At 48.9% G+C, this 26,071-nt stretch overlaps 1 protein-coding gene across 2 annotated transcripts in view; it reads left to right on the top strand.

The window, feature by feature from the left end:
• APBB2 (amyloid beta precursor protein binding family B member 2) overlaps window positions 1-26,071 on the top strand; it is a gene marked incomplete at both ends in the record, with an annotated part of 235,704 nt that overhangs the window by 204,854 nt on the left and 4,779 nt on the right. For both annotated transcript variants that reach the window (XM_079713593.1, XM_079713594.1), the window contains 4 exons: window positions 19,649-19,763; window positions 22,362-22,449; window positions 23,105-23,188; window positions 24,884-24,999. In XM_079713593.1, the coding sequence (XP_079569719.1) occupies window positions 19,649-19,763; window positions 22,362-22,449; window positions 23,105-23,188; window positions 24,884-24,999 (403 nt within the window). The remainder of the gene's footprint in view (window positions 1-19,648; window positions 19,764-22,361; window positions 22,450-23,104; window positions 23,189-24,883; window positions 25,000-26,071) is intronic.

The following is a 26,071-nucleotide window of genomic DNA, read 5'->3' as shown; positions in this document are numbered from 1 at the left end:
CCCAAAGTGCAGATCTTTGCCACTGCCCTTGAGTTGTTATTTGCTTTGTGAAGCCTTTCAGGACAGAGGTGTCCTGAGGCCTTTCCTAAGAAGTTAGATACATAATGCCTTGTGAGGAGAACAGCCCTAAATCTGTATTTGTAAATTTTGTCTGTAATTTTAAAAGTTACCAGCGGTTTTGTTGTCCAAAGTGAGATGTGTAGAACAAGCTTAGTAGGGGAAAGACTTTCTACAAGGCATCAGCCACTGTCGTTGTAGAAAGTGCTATCAGACTTGGCTCAGAGCGAAGGCATGGGCTGTGTGTGCCGGTTTGGTCAGGAACCCCACCTTTCTGACCGCTGCTGGTTCGTTTATGAGTTTTTCTGTCGTTCTAACAAGTCCTGGCTTTTGAGCAATGGGGATAATTTATTTAACAAGCATTTATTGAACACTTGCTATGTGCTTGGCATTGGCACTAATGATCAAGTGGTAAATGCAACAAGTACCTACTTGCTTTCTTGGAGCTCACACTGTGCTAGCACAGGACCCATTTTGGGTCCTCTGAACTGGAGCATCCCCGGGGAGCATTATGGATGACCCCGAGGTGAGCCAGGATGCTGCTGCTGCTAGCTGCTGCCCGGGAGGTCAGCTGTGCCCAGGCTGTAGGTACAAACAGATGGGGCCAAAGTCACCTCTGCTCCAAGGGTGGAGGTATTAATCAGACCAGTGGGTCGTTGTGCCCTGGACTCTGTCTTCTTGAACCTGCTTGCCTTGATTGTGGATACCTCTCAGAGGAGCCTGGGACTGCAAGAAGGGCCAGGAGAAGCTGAGTTCTCAAAGAGTCTGAACAGTGGCATTGTTTTTTCAGATGTGGTGATTCCAGTCTGTTTCAAAAACTATCCTTCATGCAGTCTCCTAGTCTCACCTCAGTAGCGTTCATCTTGAACAGCCCCTCAGGGAAATGAATTTCATTCTGGACCACTGACTGAGCTAAGCTTTATATCTGTCCCCAGTTTCCCAGGTGTTGAGGTGACTCCTAGGTTTAGAGACCTGGAACATGGTTGCGAAACCCCTGTCACGCACTCTCTACTTTTCATGGATTTGGGGGAGTGTACTGATGATACTTAATTTCTTACTTGTCTGGGCTTTCAGACTTTTCCACAGATCCCTAGGGTCATGTGAAAACATACTAAATAGTGTAACTTGTCCTTTTCAACTTCCTGTTTTAAATGAAGAATATGACATTTTTGAGAAGGTCTTAGCTCTTTGAATTCCTTTGTTCTTAACATAGTACCTGGCATAGGACGCTCTCCATAAATAATTGAATTGTTGAATGAATGTAGGTGAAATATTTCATTTTCTGCTTTTAGGGTTTAACTATGGTTATCACACGTACTTGATATTTATAATCTATAGATTAATTTGCCCTTCAGCAGATGTGGAACATCCGTGTGTCAGGCATCTCATGAGGTACATGAGGAAGTGGGAGAGATAGGGTTCATAGAGGCAGGATCTAAGCTGGAAAAACAATTCAGGAAGCAAGATGATATGGATTATGATAAGTGCTGTGAGATCAACAGCACAGTGCAACAGAGAGAGAGTACCTCGGTGGGGAAAGGGGCCACCAAGGGGCAGCCCATCCTAGGAGGTGGCATTTGAGCTGATCTTGAAAGCTGGGAAGAAGCCGGGTGTGTGAGGGGAGCAGGAGGAAGGAGGACGGACGAGGGGTGCTCAGCATGTTCAAGGATGTGAGAGAAGGCCAGGGTGGCTGGAGCCCGGAGTGGGAAGTCCAATGATACGTGCTGCGGTGGAAGAGGTGCTTGGGGCCTGGGGGACAAGATCCTACAGGGCTTTTTGGTTACGGTTGAAGGTTTGAATTTTCTTTTTAATGCCATGAGAAACCTCTGAAAGGTGGTAACCAGGGGAGTGCCATGATCTAATTTGTTTCATGAAGAAAGATCTCAGTGAATGCTGTTAAGGGGTATGGATGTCGGCAGCTGAACTGGAAGCTGAGGGTTCAGTTATCGAGTCCTGGTCCAGGAAAGATCAAAGTGGTGGCAGAGGGGATGAAGAGAAGCGGGTTGTGGAGGTTGAAATGTCAGGGTTGACTATGGAAGATGCAGGACAAGGAGTCACCTAGGACCGTACCTGGATTTTTAGATTCATTGTTTATTTCTGTTGGATATATGTATTAATAGAAATAATGACTGTATAAGGACAATTAAGCAATGAGCAGCTCACTTTCAATTTATATTATACCAAGACCTTGACTTAATTGTGTCTTATTCTCCAGTGCTGATGAGCGGCCCTACCCAGTGGAGTGCTGTGCATTTGGCCATTTTTTCCAGGACATTTTCACCCTTCAGTGCCCTGACTATCCTTCTCAACTGGTTATCAGACCTTAGAGCATTTTCTCTGTTCTGTCATAAAAATGAAGGATCAAAGTAAGAAAGAAGACAGGTTTAAGCTTTAATCCATACGGAATTACTCTACCTTTGCTTCCAGATTTATAAGATACCGTATAATTGATAATTGCATCTGAAGTTGTTTCTTTCATATACAGTATCCTCCATTGTTCCAACAACAGATATTCTGTTGTAAATAAGACTTGTTCTATATCTATTTAAAATCAGAAAGAGTAATATTCCTTAGTAACTTTGCAGGAAATTCACTGTGCATTTTGCGAGCTAGAAAAGCCATTTCCTTGTATCTAAAAAGTAGAGAAATGAAATACTTGGTCTCTGATGGGATTTTTTTTGGGGGGCCCCTCCTTCTAGCTTCCGATTTGTGAACATGAAAGCTTACAATGTCTTTGTCAGTTAACTTTGGTTTTGAAACCATCTTTGGTTTGGGTTTGCAGAAAAATATTGATGCAGAAAATATTTCTTCTGCAGTCAGAATTTTAGGCAGATGAGAAGGGACTGCCATCCCTTCTGATCTGGAAGCCTGGACTTGTTACCCTAGAACATGTAAGTATGTCTGGGGATGAATAAATTATGACAGCTGAAATAATTATGATAGAGGAAAAGCAGCTGCGGAGAACACAGTTGACAATTGGGGCTGATTTGACCTGATTCTGTCATGTCAAAGCATGCATCTGTTTGCCAGGTTTCATGAAAATGCTGTTTTCAAGGAGTCCAGTGTGTTTTGTTTTTTATCCAGCCCCCCGCACCGCCCCAAAAAGAAAAAAGAACAACATTCTAAGAAGAGTCATAGCCTGCTAGTGACTCTTTCAAAATAAAATGGCTGGAGCAGAGACCCATATTGATTCTGGTTCTCATTTTGGGCACCCATGTAGCATTTTAGTTGAGCAAAAGATGTTTTGATTCTAAAGCTGCAAATTGGAAGAGTTCTTACTCCTGCTTCTGGGTGGAATAGTTTCCAGCTGGCCCTGGAGTTTGTCACCTGTAAGAAGGATTATTCCACTATCTCAGCCAGTCGCAACGGGTTTAATACACGCTTGGTTCACTGCTCTGCTGTTACCATCTTGAAATTCGTAATAATTTTTTCACCCAGGGCCTTACATTTTCATTTTGCACTGGGCTCCGCAAGTCATTGAGCTGGTCCTAGTCTCACTGTTTGTCCATGTTGTGTGTTGCACCTCTGAATCAGGCCGACATCTAGAGCAGGGCTCCATACTTGTTCTGTGGAAGTCCAGATATTAAGTATTTGGGGCTCTGTGGTCTCTGTTGCAGCTCCTCAGCGCTGTCACACTGGCACAGAAGCAGCCTTAGATAGTAGGAGATGAAGGAGTACGGCTGTGTTCAGTGACACTCTGTTTATAAAAGCAGACAGGGGGTGGATGGACTGTGGTCCTGGGGCCGTCGTTTGCAACCCCTGATGTAAAGGACCTGAGTGGAAACCACAGTGACAACTGAAATAGAGATCTTGTCCTTTGGAAGCAAGAAGGCTCGGTCACCTTTGGGCGGCTTTATGGTGCTCTGAAAACCAGTCTCCAGAGAGCACTCCTGAAGAAGGTCAGGCTGGTAGGGGTACTTCTGCGGCAGACCGTCATTTGAACATCCCTGAACCCACGCTTGAGCTTCTTTGAGATGGCATGTTAATTCTGTTTGTCAAGTGTGAAGACATATGGACAATAAAAGGAAGGTGAACTCGGACAGTAAAAACAGGATGCTACCGTGATGGGATTGTGATTTTATTTTTTTTAAAGATTTATTATATTTGAGAGAAAAGAAAGAAGATTCTGGAGTCAGCAGGCTAGCTGTGTATAAGAAGTAACTTCATCGAATAGGAAAGGTGTGTCTTCTTTCAAACTGTATCCAGAAGTTAACCCCTGCTCAGACAGTGTAGCACCTCCCGGCTGGGGGTGCGGGGGGCATTGGGGGGATACTCTGTGCTGCCTTATATATAGTAGAGCTCTCCATACTTCCTCTGCCTCCGCGTGTATGGAAATGTGTTGTCTGGGGTCTTTTCTCTAAATGATAAACGAAAGTTTATTTCTCTTAGAGTACAAAGATAAAGAAGAGTATCTGGGGAGTCAGAAAATCTTGATAGAAATCAATGTACAAGGGAAATTTATATATTGATTTATTTAGGAGAAGAGGCACCGTTTTTCATTTAGACAAATGTTCTAAAGAAGGAACCTAGTTAGGGGCTCTGGAAACGTTTCTGCTGGAGATGATCAGAGTATAGATTTGCTTTGCTTTCAAATTGAGTCACAAGAGATTAATAATCTTCTAAGAACTCGCTTCCTGCCCATTCAGATAAGATAGATGTTTTATTAACATTATTTCTCATTGACATGAGAACGGAATGTGAACTAAAGCCATTATTAAAGTGCCGGCTGTAATAAACAATAGCAGGAGAAAAAGAAATCCAGCCAAGCCCCTATTATTCACAGCATTATTCTCTTACCAACATGATCAGGAATAAGGGAGGAAGACCTTTGTTTATGCTACTTAGTTATTTATTAAAAAATATTTATTGATTCCCTATTATGTGCCAGGCAGTGATGAGTGAACACTTACCCATGGTGGTGAGCGAACAAGGCAGAAACGTTGCTGTTCGCGCAGATTTTACTTTTTTGTGGGGCAGAAGGAAGGACAGACAGTAAACAAATAAGCAGAGGGTAGTTTTAGATGCCTTGAGAGTTGGTGGTGGCTGGGTGGTCCGGCGGGGTCTTCTGGAGGCGATGACGATAAGGCGTCCTTCATGGGAGATCTGGGGGACTCAGTGTCCAGGCGGCAGGAACAGTGAGCACATAGGCTCCAAGGCAGAAGCGGTGGGCGTGTTTGTGAACACAGTATGGCTGGAGCCCAGCAAGTGTGGGTGAGGCAGGAAGTGAGGTCAGAAAGATAGATGGGGAGTTTGGGGTTGGGTGGGGGAAGGGTCATAAGCAGGGGAGCAACAGGGTAAGTGTCTGCTGTGTAAAGAATGAAATCCTCAGCCTTTGCCCTGCAAAGTTATTTAGACCAAACACAGCACTTTTTTTTTTTTTTAAACAATTTCTTAATACCAGGAGATCTTCATTCCTCCCTCCCTCCCTCCCTTTCTTCCTCCCTCCCTCCCTCCCTTCTTGCGTTGGGTCTTCGTTGCTGCGCGCAGGCTTTCTCTAGTTGCGGTGAGCGGGGGCTACTCTTCATTGCGGTGCACGGGCTTCTCACTGCAGTGGCTGCTCTTGTTGCAGAGCACGGGCTGTAGGCACGCAGGCTCAGTAGTCGTGGCTCTTGGGCTCTAGAGCTCAGGCTCAGTAGTTGTGGCTCCCGGGCTTAGTTGCTCCGCGGCATGTGGGATCTTCCCGGACCAGGGCTCGAACCCGTGTCCCCTGCATCGGCAGGCGGATTCTTAACCACTGCTCCACCAGGGAAGTCCCACAACACAATTTTTGTCACCAGGCCCAGCTGTGGTGGAACCAAAAATCCAATAGGGATGGAGACAGGAGCAGAGAGCTGAGGCCACCTTTCTTCATCAAGGGGTGAGGAGAGCCCATTCACTGGGAAGGAGGCAGGCTCAGGTGCCCCCAAAACACAGAGCAAAGGCGAGACCAGCCAGGCCAACCTGTCTCCCATTTGTGGATCCACCACCTTCTAGCTTGGGGGTTTTGAACCTTAGATTCTCTCATAAAATGAGAGTCGCGAGGCTCCCCTTCAAGGTTATTGTGTGGCTTGGCGTTGATGTTCACCAAGAACAGAGCCTGGCTGCGTGGCAGATTGAATAAAACGGGAACTGCTAGTGTTATGTTGCTTTTAGCAATCATTCATTCTAGTGTTGATGTCTATTTTTGTGTAGGTATTATTGAGTTTACAGAGTGTTAGGGATACTTGTATCTACATGGAAGTTTCCATAATGTAAGTGAAGACCAAATGTCTTTTGGCTTTTTGTGTTACCTGTACTAGTATTCCTTCTGTCTGCACAAAGGAATGGGGATTGGCTATATAGGTATAGCCCTAAAGCCTCTTGAAAATTCAGAAACAGGTTTAAGAATGTGTCTTCCCCACAAGAGGTCCTCCGTGAGACTGGGTGCATGGAGTTGAAGGAAATTCACCCACAGGCTTGCCGTGGTTTTAACTCAGAGCCTGGTCTGTACCCTGCCAGTGGTTGGTGCCCTTGTGGCACTTCTTGCATGGAAACCACTTTCCCAGTACAGGGAACTGTCATCTTCACCGCTCTGTACCAGAGTCTTTAAATGTTCCCTTGTTCTCAAACCTTGTCAGATAGGGGCCTTCTGGGTATCAAGTATTTTGTTTTTTGTTTTACCATCTCTACTTTCAGGAAGGAAGCCAGCCCATGGTTTCACAATTCAGGTATATTTTACATTAATTTTATCCTTTGATTGTGCCCTAAACTTTATACCGTGAAACCATAATGTGGCATGAATTATCTCTCACTTGAGAACTAAATATAAGTTGTGTGTGTGTATTCTCTTTTTGCTCAGATATTCAGAGAAGCAAGGTTTTTTGGTTTTTGTTTTTAACTGTAATACAGCACAGATGAAAGCAGACGCTCGTTAATTCTCGCTGTCTTCAAAGATGGACTTAAAAAAAATTCTCATTTCCTGGTTGCTCTCAAATATCCTTTTTTTCCCCATTAGTAAGCTGACTGGTAACTATTGTGTCTTCTCTCCAGTGGCATGAGAAAGTCCTTTGTTTAGAAGAATGTGCCTTGAATTTCAATAACCTTAAACCACTTTAGATCCTCAACTTCACACTTATTCTAGCTGGAACGCTAAGGCCTGTGTCTGCCAGTCACCAGTTAACAGGCTCCCTGGTGCTGGGGTAGGGGGATGGGGGAGACAGGAGCAGGGAGGTGGGAAGGATACTCGTTTTGCAAAGGAAGGCACACTTGTCAGAGAGAGGTGTTCCTGCTGCCGTTTGGTTCTGGGAAGGACAGAACCTTTCCCTGAGCTGCATTTTTCTGAAACTCACTAGACACCAGATGGTAAATTTGCATAAACTCAGAATTCAGTTCGGAGGTCTTTCACCTGCAGGGTGTGGATTCTAAAGGGGTCTGTGAATGAGTTTCAGGGATTATTGAACTTTCTCCCCTCTGCCCCTTGCGATGGTGTGTGAAAGCGTGGGTCTGTATGTATTTCTATCTGGAGTGTTTTCATCAGAGTCCAAAAGGTTCCATGATCCAAAAGAGGTTAGAAACCTTCCTCTTCGCAGACCTCCTCCCCCTGCGTTGGTAACGGCACTACTCAGCGTACCCATCCGGTCCACACTGCACGCCGTCCTGCTGAGAGAGTCTGACACGGATTAATGGGTGCGATCCTCACAGCACTCTTAGGAAATGAGTAGTAAATACCACTTATTGCTCCTTTTTCACAGACGAGGAGACTGAAGAACAAAGAGGCTAAGGGCCTTGACCAAATGCAGACAGCGAATAAATGTCAGGGACAAAAAACTTGAAGCTGGGGAAAAAGAAACTGTCAGCTTCATGAGTTTGTTTGAGAGCTTTCATGACATGAAGTTTTATGTCTTTACTTCATTGCCATGTGGGTAATTCTGGTCTGTGCTGGCGCTCAGAAGGCTCAAAAGACTCTCAGTGATGGCAGACGAGCATCAAAAAGTCGTATGAAGCAGAGAGTTCTGCAAACATGGAGCGAGAACTACCCTGGCAAGTCTTTGCTTTACATGCTCAGTTTGTGAAAACTAGACGGTGTGCATTGCATAAGAAGTAGGTGGCTGTGCTGGGGAGATGCGTCCTCTTCCAAAGCGCTGGAGTAGACATTGTTATTCTGGTATGCTATTTTGTGTGTGTGTGTGTGTGGAATTTCCTATTTATTTGGATGCCTGGTTACACATGCCAAGTAGTTCTGTTATTTCAGGCTTATTTTAATGAAAACATTGACAATTACTCCTCCGTTCATTTTCCCAAGAAACAGCCACCGAGAGCATGGAGATCAGGGAGGCTTTGGGTGTGAAGCTGGTATGGAATTCATCATGGGGTTGAATTCTTCCCACTGGCATCTTGTGTGGTGAGACGGGAGTAAGCTTGCACCTGACTCTAAATTGAGCCTTCCCTGTTCTCAGAATGGCGCTTCACGCAGAAGCCCAACTTTGGGCTGATGTTTCTTCCCCAGCACATTACAAGGTGTCGAATTGGTGAAGCAGCGGCCACTAGGACTCTGCTGCATTTTTCCAATGACATTTCAGAGATCTCTCTGAAGTCCCTATTTATGGCTGTTTTTCTCTTCAACACTTAAATCAAGCAGTGTCTATTAACCCCAAACAAATTAACCTTGTTAAAAGTTCAGTGTCATTTTTCTGAGTACTGCCCTCAGGGAAAAGCAGGGTAGCTACATATTGATGTCATTTCCTTAAGTGAATCACTAGTAATGGGTCTGATTTCAAATATCCAAGGTGCCAATAATAATTATACATGAAAGAAACAGATTGCGTCCTTGGGGGTCTAGACTTAAGGTTACTTAAATATACTACGTATACTAGGCACAGGCTTTTTATTAAGAATAAAAATTAAAAGCACCTGGCATAAACCAAAAGTTAGTCAAAGAAATGCTGCCCATTCATTTTTGTAAGAGTCAAAGCACTTGAATTCTTTTCTGATAAAAATCTGGGCATTAGGAGATTCGAAGAGCATGTGATCTTAGATAAGAAACCCAAGATTGAGGTTAAGTGACTCGCAGAGTGTTTACTCAAACTGAGACTAGAGTCCAGGTCTTTGGATCCTTCGCTGATGATCTAAATTACCTCCAAAGACTGGTTTTGATAGTGGGGCAGTGCAGAGGGGCAGGCTCGAGGTGGAGGGAGGTGCCCTCAATGCTATGGTAAGTGGTGCCCAGCAAATCTGAGGAGAGGCCACAAATACTCCCCCAAGTGACCTCCCTTCTGTGGGAGACGTTTCATCTCAAACGCTGCCCAGCACGACCCACCTGAGACATGACACCGTCAGGTGACCTGGGGATGATAACTATAGTGATGCAGTCTGTCGCACTTGTAACAGAACACGCATTCTTTGCACACACCATCTCATTTAATTGAGTTCGCATGATTACCCTGAGCCAGGGGTCCTTGTCCCTTTTTCACCGACGAGGAAACAGGTTCCAAGGGGCACAGAGAGGGACCCCAGGAAAAAGAGAGGGTAAGTAACCAGCAGGGTTTGAACACAGCTCTGACTGCTTACTCAGCTAAAGGGCCTCTCTTGGGAATTTTCAGCTGCCTTCTTCCCGTGCAAAAGTTCACAGGCCTCAGTGGGGGGCGGGGGGTCCTCCCGTTTACCTAAAACCCCAGTTGCAAACCCTTTGCCCCATCTTGAACACCTGTGCATAGCAGCGTGCTGGCTCATTTGGGAGACAAACTGTGAGGTGACTCTGCAGGACTGTGAAGAAGCGTGGGGGTCCCGTCCTAGGTGCATTCCCCGAAGACCAGAATGAGAGTCCTGCAGGCCTGCGGTCGAACGCTGACTTCCCATGTACCTTGGTCAAGTCGCTCAACTCCTCTGGGCTTGTTTCCTTTTCTGTCAGTGAGAACAGTAGTATCTGCCTTGTCAGGTTGCTGTTAGGGCATCACAGAGCCGGAGCTCAGTGGACGGTAGTCTGGTAGTCGCTGGGAGTGTGATTGTGGCCATCACATCTACTGCAGGGTGGTTACCTGCGCCTCGGGGCATGCGTGTCACGGTGGTTCTCCTCAAGTGCTGAGGTAGATGTTTACATATTTGTACTACAAAAGTCACGTCTTCTTATTGTATAATATTTAAATGAATATATTAAATACAGTCCTCTGTAATCCCCCCTCCAGGTAAGAGTTGACAGTTGGATGTTAAGTTGTTCCAGATTTCTTGCCACGCACACATTAAAATACACACTCAAACGTGTTGTTTTTTCCTGTAAGATCTTATATCTGCGACTTGGGTTGTTTGCTTGCTTGCCTTCCCCCCATTTGATAAGATGTCATGGTCGCTGTTCAGTATCAGAGTGGACAGCTTCACCTTTCGGCCCAGCGACGGGGCGTGCTTGCTCTTTCACACCGTGATTTCAGCCCTCATCTCCGCAGGGTCCTGTTGGCCGCTCCGTGACCCTGGCCACGGGGCCCCTGCAGGGGCAGCTTTCTGCCTTTGCTCCTTATCCGCCTCTTCAGTCTGTTCAAGTGGGATGCATGCCTGTGCCCGACTTGGGGCTCTGTCCTCGGGGCCCCTTCAGATTGGCTGTGCTGAGACCAGCAGGGGGTCGTGAGCACTCTGGGTCGGGAGGTTAAGTGGCGTCATTAGCGTTGCTCTGGCAGCTCAGAGCAGCTCTGGGGATGGAACTCAAAGCGTTCAGCCCCAGACTCCAAATTGCTGTCGGCTCCTCTCCACCTTCCACCCCTCTCTTCCCCGGCACAAATCTGTTTTCTCACCCTTAAGCTCATTTACTGGCCCGGCCTCGTCCCACCTCCGCCCTTGGCCCTCGGCCCTGCTTCCGCCCCCTCCTGCTCTGTTGCCCTCTGTGGATGCAGCTCCGTGAAAGTACCTGGAGTGTAATGTTGTAGTTCTATTAATAGGATGTCAGAAGTGTTGGTAAAGCAGGTAAGGCTGTTGCCATGTCATTGTTTCCATATTTTTTTTTTTTTTTTTTTTTGCGGTACGCGGGCCTCTCACTGTTGTGGCCTCTCCCGTTGCGGAGCACAGGCCCCGGACGCGCAGGCTCAGCGGCCATGGCTCACGGGCCCAGCCGCTCCGCGGCATGTGGGATCTTCCCGGACCGGGGCACGAACCCGTGTCCCCTGCATCGGCAGGCTGACTCTCAACCACTGCGCCACCTGGGAAGCCCTCCATATGTTTTTTTATTGGCAGCAGGTGGAGCTGGAAAATGAGGATAAGTACTCTGCGCTGTTCACTGCAAATGGTTTCCTGTATTTCACTGTGATATTTTAGGCTTGATTACCTCCCCAGGTTGATACGTTGCCTCTGTAAACTCAGCTGGCATCTCTTGGCTTCATCGTAATGTGGCTCAAAATACACACTTCTGTGTGAGAGAGTTCAGCTAAAATAAGCACCGAAAGGCTATTAATTGCAGCCAAGTTGGGAAATAAGATGGGATGTCAGAGCTCAGAGTCGCTGTTAAGGGGACTGTCTTACGCACCGGTTGCCATGTGAATGCTAACGTGTTGTTTCTGCTCTATCCCCTCATGCCTTCCCGGATTCAGAGAGAGGTAACCAACCAATTTTCACTTCTCCCCCTTTGTGCTGTCTTAAGTGTCTGGCAAAGCTCACTTGCTTTCTTCGTGCCCTGTCGCCACCACCATAGCCATAGCTGTCTTTAAAAGGCAGAACTTTGTTTTGTTTAACCTTTTCTCATCATCATTGTTATGTGTCCTGCATTTAAACTAGTGTGGAATTGCCTCTGGGTCCCTGATCCTCTGTTGCTTGACCCTGTTTGGGGAAGGTGTTGGTCAGAACAATAACTTGGTCCCTCTCACTACTGGCTGAGCAGAGTCTAATCAGCATGCTAGGGAGAAGGCGTGATAGAAATAGTCAGGCTAGGTACCATGTGGTGTAGGAGGCTTTTTGTGCTTCTTGAAGAACTAATTCTAGGACCTGCTTGTTATGACTTCTCTATAGGGTTTCGTTGGTGAGATTTGGTTCTAGGCCAGTAGCTGGAAGGACTGACTCCATTTCAGTCTGGATTATTAGCAAAAATCTATGGAATTCTTCTCCCTTCCCACCTGTAGATGAACATAATGATGAAAAGGCTGTAACTCCAAAATGAAAGGCATTTATACCTCAGATGTGTGTGTTTCCCGCGCTCTGACCGTCAGCCTGACCATTTGGCTGATTGGGGGCTTTTAAGCTCCATGATTCCTCAGCTCTATCATTTAATAAAAGCTCCATTTTTGATGAAAGGAGAAAGTTTTGGAATTTTTCTCCTTGAAAAAATGATTGTGAGTACTGCTTGGCAAAGTGAAGCAACACCAACGCTGACCTCTTTGCTTTTTGTGCTGGAGTCCGTCCCAGGGGCCTCCCTCCTGGCTGGGGCTGAGCTCCAGCTAGCAGCCACTGTCCTCCCTTAGGATAAGCTGCTGTCATAGCTCAATGGCTGGAGGGAAGGGAGACGGCGTAGGCTGGGTGGGTAGCACTTCCACAGTCGGTCTTCCAGAGAGTTTGCTTAGGAAAATTTGGGAGCTTGATTGACTTTCTCACTACTTTTGAGGAGGCTCTGGGCCCCTGGAGGTGATGCAAGTTTCTGGAGGATGAGGGCTGTGGGTTTGGATACAAGCTCCCTTGTCTGAAGTCACGACACCTCTTGTCAGAGTGCATGGTAAGGATGTTTTCGGATCTTTGCTAGTTCCTACCCTCCGTGTCCTCGCTGGGAACCAGTTGCTCTGAATATTAACAGCAAGACTGTTCTAGAGAGGGCTACAAATTCTGGTTCGCCCAAGCCACCTGGATTATTTGCAGGTGGTAGAATTTCAGATCTGCTGTGTACACAGTCTGTGTGTCTCCTGAAAGCACCTGGTGAGGGTTTCCCTGCAGAGAATTTGTGTTTACCCAGGGGATGAGTTGCTAGAATGCCCCTTTCAGAGTTTACAAACTTAGCATCTTCTTAAGCCTGCAAAGCAAGAGAGTTTGAGTTTATCAAACCAGAGCCTGAGCTTTGTGAAATTAATGATGCCCACATATGGTGCATGTGCCAGTGGGTACAGTTTGAAAAACAAAGTCGTGTATGTGTATGTGTGTAACCTTCTGGATTAGCTATTTAGGAAGATGACATTTCTCATCCCCTTTTCCCCCTCTTTCCTCCGCCAACCCCCCCAAAACAAGATTTTCAAAATGCAATCAGAAAACAAGAGCAGTTAGGCAAAGAAGAGCAGGCAGTCCTGAAAACAGGATTCCTCCCTCCAGGCCCTATGCAGGTGAGATGGAGAGAAAGCCCTTTATCATAAAGGGCTGGGAATAGAGTGTTTAGATCCAACCTGGTTGCTGCTCTTTTGTCCTTATTCGCAGGTGGGTCCCGTCCTCTGCAGTGGTAACAACTCTGTTGGCTTATTGCTTCTACAGAAAGATAAGCTGGGAGGATAAGGGTCTTTAGGTACAGTTCAACAAGTGTTATTATATTCATATCAGTACAAAGATTTATTAAAACATCCCTCGTGGATAAGGTGACAGTATTTCAAAGTGGGCTTTTTCTTTGACTTCGTTTTCCTCACTTATAATAACAACTGACATTATTCAATTGCCTTCATGTGCCAGCCTTCACAGATTTGACCTGAGCAAAATACGGGTTATGTGAAAGACGTTACCAAATCGTGGAGACTTGGTCAGGAGCGCTAACAGAAAAGATTTAGTGGGAGAGTGAATGGCAAGGAATCTAACAGAAAAGAGAGGAGAGAGCTACTGCCAGACACATCTGGGCTGTCATGTGCCTGAGGAGAGCAGCTCCAGAAAGCAGAACCCAATCCCACAGGCAAAAGTTGCAGGGAGGCAAGCTTCCATTCATCATTAAGAAAAAATATATTTTGGTTCGCAGCGAGCATTCAGCAGTGGAGCTCCTGATCCATTAAGTAGATGAGGTTTTATACCACTGATATATTCTAGGCACCACCTGTCTGGGTTGCTGTAGAAGGAGGGACTTTGAAATGTTAGCCTGGGTAACTGCTACGAGGTCTGTAGGTGCCTATAAATACCTTTTGAGGACGGATAAACACATAAGCAGATTTCATTTATGTAAGAGTCGTGGTGGGAGAGACTTAGGGAAAGGTTGAGCAGTTCTGTTCTGGTTACTTTTTAATAGAACACATTTGAATAAAAGAGTCGTTCATTCATTCATTCCGTAAAGATGGATTAAGCCCCTACATGCTGTTCAGCTGAGAGCTAAAAGCAATCTTTTGCCCTTTTTCTTTGCCATTAAGAAATTTGAGGCTGTCATGTAAGATGTGTTAGCACTGACATTTTTCCCTGTCAGAACTCGCTGCTGGTCCTCTGGGGGAATAATTGCTGGGGAGGAGAGCAAAAGGAGAGGAACAAAAAGAGTTGGAGACACAAGGGCTTAGCCAGCAAATGGTGAAAGGTAGTTGATTCACTTCTGTTACAGTTTAAGGAAGAGACTTAGCTATAAACCTTCCACTTCCTGGTTTATAAAGGAAATGCAGTGATCCCCCTGACTGCAGGAAATAAATGGGGCAAAACTCCAGAGGGGACCTGCACCTCTTTTAGCAAATGGCGCCTCCAGGAGCGAGCTGGAGCAAAGGACAAAAATGGTCCTTGTTGCTCAGCGTCAGACACAGTGACTCAGACGGACGGGCATCTAGCAGAATTTGTTAGAAAAGACGGGCGCCTGCTCTGACTGGACCTCGGGGGCCATTTGGGCCAGCTCTGTGGTTTTATAGACCACACCGAGGCCCTGGAAGGAGGCGTGACCACGGGGGCGGCGTGGAAGCCCATTTGAGCGCATCTTGGCTCTGAGCTGTGACACTCTCGGTGCTGTGGGCACCGGGTAGCTGCAGCCCGACTGCACCGCACAGTGTCAGAGCCCCTGCGGGTGCTGCCCGGCTGGCTGGGTGATACCCGCCGACGCCCGCTGCTCTGTCCTCCCAAATTCCCACGCGTGGCACTGGGCTGATCTGTCAGGGATACTCTAGCCGTGGAGGCTGGTAATTAAAGCAATTTCTTGTCCCCCTCAGTATAGGAAAAGCTCTAGAAAATGTTAAATTGCTCTTACATATGGGCATGAGGACTTTTAGGATTATAATACTGATTGGAAAAAAGTCTGAAAGGCTGAGTTAGGCCACATCTTGGTCATTGCAAAAGTGAATGATGGGACATGGGTGTTCATTGACCGTCCTCTCTACTGTGTGTTTGAGAAGTTCCAGAATGAGAAGTTTACGAAAGGAGGAGAAAAAGAAGAGGTACTGTGTTCTTTTGACTACTGCACCCTGAAGCTGGGACCCAAACTCCATTCTCCAGGGGAAGGGCCCGGCAGGCCGAGGTCACTGCAGACCTCCATGTCGCTCAGACCGAGTGGCTTGTCTCCTGCTGCCCAGCCTCTGCAGCCCTGGGGACTTCTCCCGAAGCTTCTCCTGGCTCTTTGGAGCCAGTCTGTCCTGGGCTTTCCTACTCCCAGCATTCTTTTTTCACCCTTTCGTTGGACCTTTGGCCTCAATTAGCCCTTCAAATGCCTTTCCTCCTTGGGGTCCAGCCCTTGTTTTGTCTTTCTCATTCTCCAGTCTCCCATCTGCTCCCCTGACTTCAGCTGCCCCCTAGGCCCAGACCATAGGCCTGAGCTCAGGGACTGAGTGTCCACGTGCTTGGTGCCCACCCCCCGCCCCAAGCACCTCACACTATTGTCCCACCTGGAGCTCATCAGCTTCCTTCACCAGATCCTTCCCCATCCCGTCCCCAGTGTGAGGGCACTTAGCTGTCCCAGGAGGGACCTCAGAGTTATTCTGGATTCTCCTTCTCATCTCCCGCATCCCTCAGTCCTGCAGCCACCCTTCCAGTACCTCTTACCCATCTGTCTTCTCCACCCTGTTCTCGTGGAGGCTAACTCAGCCTTGCCTTTTCCAGCTGTTCGAGGCTGGTGCCTTCCTTGGCTCGTGGCCCTTGCGCCGGTTCTTTTACTTATAAGGAAAGTGCCTCCTCCTCTCCCTTGTAATTGTGTTGGGCCCACCCCCAGATAATCCAGGATAACAGCCCCTTCTCAGGATACTTCACTTAATCCCATCTGCAGAGTCCCTTTTGCCATGTAAGGTAACCTATTCACAGATTCTGGGAGTTAGGACAGGAATAGCTTGGGAGGGTCATTATTCTGTCTACTGCTGCAGCCTTTTTCAGAAATCAGGTGCTGAAAAGCCAAGGTTTTAAAACAACCAGTGAAGAAGTGTTTGGATTTCCTTCTGAACAATAATGAGATTAACTCAGCCATGTATTTCATTGCACACAAAGGAAGTTGTCCCAACTGTCTGTGCTCCAGGTCAGAGAGAGGTCTTGCAAATCCCCGTGTTTGAGGCTTTCTGCTCTTTTAGGGTGACTTGGGATATGTTTCATGGGAGTAAAACAGGAGAGACATGCAAATCTCCTGACCCCCGCAGTGAGGAGAAGAAGGCACTTGTTTTCTCCTGGGAGGTTAGTTACCGGCAGATTGCTGCTTCCCTGATCTGTTAGCCTGGTACCTGGGAGGGAACAGGAAAAGACAAAGCTGTTTAAAAAAAAAGTGTCAGAATCCCCCAGACAGAGCCTGCAGCTGCTGAGCTGCCCTCTTGAGGAGATGTGGATTCCAGATGGTTGCCTTAGGCATTAATCACTTTCTCCTGAGCCAGAAGAAAATGAAGATTAATAATAATAATTTTTAAAAGTTACTCCTAAGGGGTTGCCTCTGAAAGAGCAGAGGGCACAGAGCTGAAGTTTGATGGGAGCTGATTATTGATCAGGGCCTGTTTGGTCCTCCATGATGGTGACCTTGCACTTGCTACACTTGTAAGGCCGACCAACTGTCATGGAGAGCAGGATGGATCTTGGAAGCTTACATCATAGGATATCAGAGCCAGAAAGGAACCTTGGAAATCATGTTCCATCACTTAGAGATGAGGTTTGACTCCATGCCCAATGTTGTACAGCTCAGTGGAATCAGGAATGGGACTAGCAGTTGGGTTGCCTGGATCCTGATCCGTTGCCCTCTAGCTGTCCCTTACTCTCTCTCTCTCAGAGAGGACAGATGGAGGTAAGATCTCTACAGTAACTACTAAACGTAGGATGTACCGAGCTGTAATCCTTTGTGGTGCAGAATACAGATCCTGTCAGCATTCAGACACAAGCAAGGTGCTGGGGCCAGGGGGCCAGGCAGGCTTTGGAGCTGGGCCGTACAGAGTAGGTAGAGTAGTGAGCTCCAGACGGTGCAGGGAGGCCAGTGGTCGCCACGCCAGGCAAGGGGAGGTACCGTGAGCGGACGTGGAGCCCCAGCTTTCTGGAGCAGAGGGGAGAGCTCCTTAATTGGAGTAAGGATGCTGGAGGAGTTGGTGGGACAAATTTTGGGGCTCCAGAAATCCAGACAGAGGTCGTTGGACTTTCTGTGGGTGACCACAGAACTTCAAAGAGATTTGGCCTCAGAAAATGGCAACTGAACATGGAATTTTGAAGAGGAAGAGTTGTGCGTGGCGAGACACTGCATATATTACTTTAGGAACCATCCAGGAAAGAGAAGTAGCCAGAAGGAGGGGGGCCGAAAACAAGACTGCCCTTGAGCATGTCTCCAAAAGTGATGCCTTCTCGTCGTTTCCTTTTTTTTTTTTTTGCGGTACATGGGCCTCTCACTGTTGTGGCCTCTCCCGTTGCGGAGCACAGGCTCAGCGGCCATGGCTCACGGGACCAGCCGCTCTGCGGCACGTGGGATCTTCCCGGACCGGGGCACGAACCCGCGTCCCCTGCATCGGCAGGCGGACCCTCAACCACTGTGCCACCAGGGAAGCCCTCGTCATTTCCTTTTTGAAGCAATATGCTGTCTCGATGGGGGTTGAGACTAGGACGGAAAGGCCTCAGGAGCACAGTGTGGAATAGGGCTCTGCTCGCCCCCAAAGTCTGGGCGCAGCTCCTCACCCAGACCCCCGCCCTCAGCCCACTGTCACGGCACCCGTTCACACCTCTGACCACTAGCCAGCTTTCCCGCCGGGAAACGGGGTTGGGGGGGACGTGCTGCAGATCCCTATGCTTGAGAGAGGGGTCGCTCCGTACCGATTATGGCTCGGCCCAGACTGGGTGTTGGGAATGGATGAGGCTCACATCGTCTTCACGGAGCTCCGAGGGGTTGTGGGGAAGACAGAACTCATGAGCAGATGCCCATGGTACCCAGTGGTGAGTGCTGTGCGTACGGGGAACACGGCAGCACCCGGCAGGGCACTCACCCAGCTTCAGCTGCGTCTTCACCCGAGGCCGGGCCATGGAGACGGTGTGAGCAAAGGCAGGGAGGAGAGACCCACCTAGGGTGCCTGAGTGGTGGCAGGGCTGGCGAGGAAGGGGTTGGCTTCAAGACACCGTCAGGAGGTAAAATCGGCTGAACACGGGGGTTGGGTGTGGAGTGCTGGGGCCGGGGGTGGGAGCATCAGGAAGTCCCCCCGGTGCTAGCATGGAGGACACCAACTGCCGTGGAACGTGAGGGCGCAGGCGGAGGTTCGAGTGCCTGTGGGTGAAGATGCCCCTGGCCTGGAGCCGCTGCGGGACGGCCTGGGGCACAGCAAGGCCACAGGGCAGGCTTTCTGGCCGGGCCGTCACAGTGACCAGTTGCCTCCATTGGATAGACTTCTGTTCCTTCCCAAAGAAGCCAAGTCTGTGTTGGGGAAAAATCTATCCCAGTCTGTGAGAGCACCACCAGCTCTTACCTTAAGAGAAGTAATTAATAAATTCATCCATGGTTATATCTACAGACAGGGATCCTGGCTTAGCAATACGTGCAAAGAAATCACTGTGACCCCTTACCAGATGGATAAATCTGAGCATTTATTTTTCAAAAATACTCTGATCTTTTAAACCACTGTCCTCAATAATAACAGTGAGAAATTTCGTTGTGTGGTATTATTCTTTTGAAGCCAGGTCGTGTCACGGGCACAGTATCCTTCTCATCAGTAAAGCAGATGCTGAAATCCAGCACTAGCGGCACGCTCACCTCGGCGTCTGAGCTGACAGTACACAGGGTGATGCTGCCGCCGTCGCCCCAAGCCCTGGAGTAAGAGGTGTGTTTAGCAGAATCAAGTGCCTGTGACTGGACTTCAGTCTGTGGCGTCTCTTTGTGTCCCCATGCCTGTCCGTCAACTTACTCCGCAGCTGCGGGTCGGATCCGGTCTCTGGGCACACATTTACGCATCAGAGCCTGTTGTTTTGCTTCTGCTACCCACGACTGTAGCCTCACTCATGCAAAGTCATGCTCCTCTCAAGCCTGTCTTCTGTTTTGTGATCATAATGTTTATAACCATGATATTTGCTGTTACTCTAGGTAGAAGGTTCCTGTAAAGTTCGGTTTTCATTAAGCGTTGTTCATTAAGGTTCCAGGAGCTCAACAGGCAGGGTCCAGGGAACACTGTAGTTACTTTACTCAGAAATGAATTCCTAGGATCCATACAACTGTTCCTCTGTCGGAGGTGGCTGTTGACGTTTGTTTATCTTTTTAACCACTGCGTATTGTGTTTACCTCTGACGTGCTGGCTGCTCACTCAGTTAACATTCATCACTAGAATGTGTGTTGTGAAGGTTCCTCATTCTAATGTACCGATAAACTTTGTTTGCACAGAGATTTTGCTTATGTAGCAAGAGACAAAGACACAAGAATTTTGAAATGTCATGTATTTCGATGTGACACACCAGCAAAAGCCATTGCCACAAGTCTCCACGAAATCTGTTCCAAGGTAAGGTGGGTCAGGGCACAGGGGTCCGCCCTGCTCCTTTTTCCCGCCCGCCCGCTGAGCAGGGAAGGGCGTGTGGAAGGACGGGGGAGTCGGCACGTTCACGTTGACCTGCAGGTCGACCGCCAGCCCAGCCAACGTGGTTAATGCTCTTTCTGCGTGTCAGGCGTCTCCACCTACAATAGGATTACGGCCTTGGTGCCTCCCACAGTCCAGGGGTCTAACAGGTGGACAGCGGCGTGGCGGAGGAGCTGTGTATCCCGAGCCCAGCTGGAAAGTGGGGGCAGGGAGTCAGGGCAGCTTTCCCAGGGCGGGGGCCACCTGATCTGAGCATGGACCCGGGAAGAAGGGAGGAGGGTATGAAACCAGCAGGCGTGTCTGTGGAAGTGCAGGCGGCCGGGGGTTGCCGTGAACACGTGCTGACGTCACAAGACACACAGCGGCGAGGCAGGGCCGTAGTCACAGTCTCACACTGGTACGTGTCCCGCTCACTCCTCCAGAGTCACAGCCTCAGAGTCGCCGCCTCTCTCCCCCATCCCCCCACTCCCGCAGAGCCCATGCCGACACGCTCGTCCCACCCTCTGCCCGGCCCTTGTACTTGTCAGGACACGGCTGTGTGATGCAGTGGCTCTGGCTGCTGCAGAGCCCTTCCTTGTGTGGACCTCCGTGTGTTTACTTGAGATGTGTGGCCTGTAGCAGAGGAGAGAGGTTCCTTGTTTGTCTCTTTGCTGGGCAGCTTTTGCGATTTGGAGACGGTCGGAGCTGCGCGCTGTGCCTGGCACATGTAGAGGGCTGGACACACGTGTCTGTCGTCCAGCCTTCCTGCTCCTGGCTTCCTCCTTTGTCCAGAATGCCCACCCTGTCACTTCAGCCACTTTCGGGTCTCGTGGTGACCAGGCTCCTAACCATTCTCTCCTGGGCACTCTCTGCTTGGTTCTCCCGAATGAACCAGTGTTCCACAAGGGAGTCGACAGAGAACGGACCATGGCCACAGTTGACCTCCAGGGATACATAGTTAGTGTTCTCAGCAATCCCATTACCCACTGGCCTGTGTTCCAGTAGTGGGAGCCAGGTCTCCAGGACGCTGTCCCCAGCTTCCTTCAGCCAGGCCTTTCCACTCCCCAGCCTTACTGCTTGAATCTAAACACAGGACTTTGCCGCCCCCCTGTGTTAATGTCACCTTTCTGGTTCCTGGCTGGCATCATTACCCAGCCTCACTCCCACAGGTCCTCCCGAGCTCCCCAGGCCCAGGTCACGGCCACCTCCACAGCCCAGCCTGGCCTCCGCAGCAGGAGCGGAGCAGGTGTAAGCCACAGTTCCCAAGGGAAGGGTAGGGACTGGGGGCTGCCCCAGCCCCAGAATAGCGCAGCAGTCTGCTGCTCTGACCGAATGACCGGGACCTGCAGGGTGGGTGCTGGTCCGGAGACCCTGCGTTCACCTCAGCCCATGTGCACGTTCCTGCACAGATGGCACTGGGGCAGCTGCTTCTTGTGCAGCCCTGAAGCATGCTGCGCTGCCCGGGTTTCGTTTCCTCATTCATTCACGCAGCAAGTGTAACCGAATGCTGCTTATGTGCCAGGCACTGTCCTGAGGAGACAGCAGAGACCAAAACAGAAAAAAAAATCCTTGCCCTTGTGGAGCTTATATGCTAGCGTAAAGCCCTCAGAACACAGCCTGGCACAGAGTCAGTGCTCAGTGAATCTTGGATTTTACTGTCAGCAGCCCTCCTGCCCGCTGACCCAGGCGCAGATCTGGAGACGGGCAGAGTGGAGCTCCGGGGGAAATGACTTGTTCCACTTTGGGATGGAAAGCTCGGGCAGGGGATGAAGGTGTGAGTTGCTCTTGTGGTCATTGAAGGTGGCTTCTTTGAGTCCCTAAACCCACAGCACTGTGAACAGGGGTGCGAAGTGATGACTGTCAAGTGAAGGAGATGTTAGCGCCCCCAACAGAGGAGACGCACTTAGAAAGACAGCTGACAGATTTAAACAGTGTGACCATAACACCAACAGCAATAGCAGCTAATATTTCTGAGTGCTTGTATTTACTGTCAGGACTGAAATTATTTTATTATTAGGGACATAAATATTATCATCCACATGTGCAGTGGAGGAAACGAGACAAGAGGGCAGGTGACTGGCTCAAGGCCACTTACCGCTAGTAAGTGGCAGGCGTGGGATTTGTACCCAGGTACTCTGTCCCCAGAGCCCTGAAAAGAGTCCCTGAAAGTGGCCATGTGGAAGCAGCGGGGGGAATCTGTTGCCCTGTGTTCCACCGACAGCTGTGGGCCGGGAGGTGTACGCGTGACCGGGGGGATCGTGCGGTTTGTTGCGGTAGAGGTGGGAGCCTGGTCAATGGAAGAATGAATTCCGAACAGTCAGGAGACTGTTAGTCACTCTGAGGAACAGTCATTCACTATTCTCCCCAGAGAAGATGGGCACAGTTCTCAAAACGTGCGGCTCCGAGATGGGGGTGAGGAGTCAGGCAGCAGACTGAAGCCAGTTTAACTTGGAAGTGAAGTCAGCGCAGACACTCCACTGGCTGGAACAGCTGAGGGCACGGGGTCTGTAACCGCGAGCCAAAGCTGTGTTTTCTCTCCTTCAGATCATGGCCGAACGGAAGAACGCCAAAGCCCTGGCCTGCAGCTCCCTGCAGGAAAGGGCCCACGTGAACCTCGACGTGCCCCTGCAAGGTAGGTCGGCACCTCTGCCCCTTTGCCTGGCGCTCTCTGCCCAGGTCACCAAGCGCAGGGTCTCGGACGGCTCCCTGGTGTATCTAGTCTCCCTCAGAACCGAGCTCGACTCAGCAGACCCGGGCCAAGCCCGCACTCGAGACCTCGGGCAAGGCTTAGAGCTGATTTTGTGTCAACAGGGTTAGGTATCAAGGGCCAGGATGAGTTTTATTGTTGTTGGACAAGATTAAAGAAAAGTATCTTTAGTGCTTTTGTAATTCATGTACAGCCTGGGGTAAGGGTCAGCTAGTTTAAAAATATGTGGGTTGCTATTTGGGGGAGCTCAGTTTAGTCATTTTTCCTGTCTCTGATTTCGCCCTCTGTGATTAAATTTCCTCAGGGCATCAACCTCCCCTAATAAATAGAGCACCCAAAGCTGCTACTTAGCACACATCCAAGAGAGAGTCACAGCTTAACACACAGATTCCAGTTCCTGCTTTCAAATGCTTTCCTACCTAGAAATGAAAGGTGAATGGGATTTTGATCGACAGCCCCAGTGTCTGGTGGAAGAAATGGCTGTTCTTATAGCATGATTGGCACACAGGACATTAGAAACACAGGACATTATGTGTCTGTTAGAACCATTGAGAAAAATGTGTTGCTTTATTCCCTGTAGTAGATTTTCCAACACCAAAGACTGAGCTGGTCCAGAAGTTCCACGTGCAGTACTTGGGCATGCTACCTGTGGACAAACCAGTTGGTATGTGAAACGTGTATTGTCTTTCCACTTTGCAAGCGTTTGGGAGCTCATGAGAGATGTTCACCCTCCCATGGGGGTGGGGTCTGCTGTTTCACTCCTTGCCTTGTCTTGAATCGGACCCTCACACTGTCACCAGCCAGAGCGCACAGACAGTCCTGATCAAAAGATCAGTACAGGACAGGCTAAGCTCCTCGGATGCACGGTCCCAGAATACAGGGACTTGAACAAAGCGGACCCGATTTCTCATTCGCTCACAGTCCAGAGCTGCGTGAGCCAGGGCTGTGGAAGGGCCCTGCCTCCAGAGATGGAAGCCTCGGTCCTGAACTGAGGCTTCCATCTCTGGGGCCAGGGCGCCTGCTTCAGTCCTTGTCGCGTGCTGGGCAGGGAAAGGGGGCTGAAGGAACCCTCCTGCTTTCCTGTTAAGGTGTGACCCAAAAGTGCACACAGCAGTCAGCAGTCAGAAGTCAGCTCACGTCTCAGGGGCAGACTTTAGTTGCTTAGCCATACCAGGCTGGAAGGAGGCTGAGAGAGGTAGCCTTTTCCTGGGTTAAAAAACGGCTGTGGGGAAATCAGAACCCTCACGTACTGCTGGGGTGAATGTAAAATGGTGCAGCTGCCCTGGAAAACAGTCTGGCAGTTCCTCAAAAGTTAAATAGAGAGTTACCATTTGATCCAGCAGTTCTGCTCCTGGGCTTTGTATCCAAGTGAAACGAAAACATGTGTCCACACAAAACCTCGTACACAAATGTTCACAGCAGCATCATTCATCATAGTCAAAAAGCAGAAACAACCCAAATGTCCATCAGCTGATGAATGGATAAATCAAATACACTTCCATACAGTGGTACTTCATTTGGCAATAAAAAGGAATGAAGTATGAGACATGCTGCAACATGGCTGAACCTTGAAAACATGATGCTGAACGAAAGAAGCCAGTCACAAAGGACCATATCCTGTACGATTCCATTTATATGAGTGGAGTAGGCAGATCTCTAGAGATAGGGCTGGGAGGAAATGGAGGGTGACTTCTGAAAGGTACGGGGTTTCTTTTTGGGGTGATGAAAATGTTCTAAACCTGATGGTGGTGATGGTTGCACACCTCTGAATATACTAAAAACCGTTGAGTTTTACACTGTGAGTAAATTGTATGGTATGTGGATTATATCTCAGTAACGTTCTCCCACCCACCCACCACCAAAAGCAGCTGTGGGAACACCCAGCCAAAGAGCCCCATCGAATAGCACATGCTATTCGTGTCCAGGGGCCGCCCAAACTTGGCCTTATTTAAGTGACAAAGTACAATGAAAGGTGATCAGGGTAATCTGGCAGATGCTGGCTTCTGTTGGGTCCCCTTTTTCAAGGTTCCTTGCTTAGGAAAAGGTAGCATTTGAATACTGTTTATACACTCGGAGCTGGGGAATCTTTGTAGAGAGGGGGGAGGGAGAGCGATGTCCTGGTTAGACAGGACATCACACACTGCTTCTCTGGAGGTTCTCATGACCCTTCTTTCTGTTGAAAAGGCTGGTATTTCTTTTCTTTTGAGCAATGAAAAGCTCAAATGAAATGTCTTATCTGGGGCTACAAAAAAAAAAAAAAAGACCAGTCTGGGCATAGGTGTTACTGGGTGATTTGGGCCCATGTTTGTGATTCAGAAATAGCTTTAGGACCTTTTTCAGTTATCCCTTCCATCCACAGGAATGGATACCCTGAACAATGCCATAGAAAGTCTTATGACCTCATCCAGCAAGGAGGACTGGCCTTCGGTGAACATGAATGTGGCCGATGCTACTGTGACTGTCATCAGTGAGAAGGTGAGAAGGGTGGCAGATGGAGTTGGCCTGTCGAATACAGTGAGGTTTCGGATACAATAAGCTTCCATGAAACTTAGGCACGTGCCAAGGCTTGGCCTCTGGGGAGTTGTGCTTGCTTGTGATTAAAATAGCCTACATTAAAAAGAGAGAGAGAGAGACATTTTGCCCTTTGTGCCTGGATCTCTGCACACCTCAGAGGCTTCTATTCTGGCGTTCCTCATGCTTCCTTTCTACGAAGCCTGGGAGATTGGAATCATTTGCTGGAGGTGACTGTGTGATACTAGCAGTAAGTCACTAATGGGGCTTGGTTTTCTGGCCACTCTCCAGGCTCCGGTATTGACTGGGCTGTTATCTGGGCTTGGGGCGCAAGAGATTCTTCTGTGATGGAAGGTCCTGTGGTAGCAGGGACCACTGGTCATCGGGAGAGAGGCCAGCATTAGCCTCAACACAAATTACCTCAACTTTGTGGTTGAGGAAACTGAGGCACAGAGAGGTTAAGTAACTGCCCCCAGGCACAAAGCAAGAAGTAGCAGAATCAGTTTTCCATTCTGCCTCTGTGAGGCATCTGTCATGGAAAGACCGTAAGTCCTTCGTCTGCTCTTGCTTCTGTCCACTAGCAGCTCACCTTCAAGCCAAATTCAATTTCTTTTTCTTTTCTTTTTTTTTTTTTTTTGCGGTACGCGGGCCTCTCACTGTTGTGGCCTCTCCCATTGCGGAGCACAGGCTCCGGACACGCAGGCTCAGCGGCCATGGCTCACGGGCCCAGCCGCTCCACAGCATGTGGGATCTTCCCGGACTGGGGCACGAACCCGTGTCCCCTGCATCAGCAGGCGGACTCTCAACCACTGCGCCACCAGGGAAGCCCCAATTTCTAAAGAGGAGTAAGATGCTCACTGACCCTGCCTGCCACTCCAGCCTGTGCCGCTGGATTTTCTTCAAGTCTGCAAACATGTGGTGCCTTTTCCTGCCTCAGCACCTTTGCAAGTGCTGCTCCTTCTGTGCTCTACCCCTTTGCCTTCCCAGCCCCTACGTAGATCTCAATGTAAATGTCATTTCTCCCAACAAAACTTCC

Source organism: Hyperoodon ampullatus (assembly GCF_949752795.1).
Source record: "Hyperoodon ampullatus genome assembly, chromosome: 1".
Lineage (NCBI taxonomy): Eukaryota > Metazoa > Chordata > Mammalia > Artiodactyla > Ziphiidae > Hyperoodon > Hyperoodon ampullatus.
The sequence above is the reverse complement of the archived record's forward strand: the minus strand, read 5'-3'. Positions and strand labels throughout refer to the sequence as shown.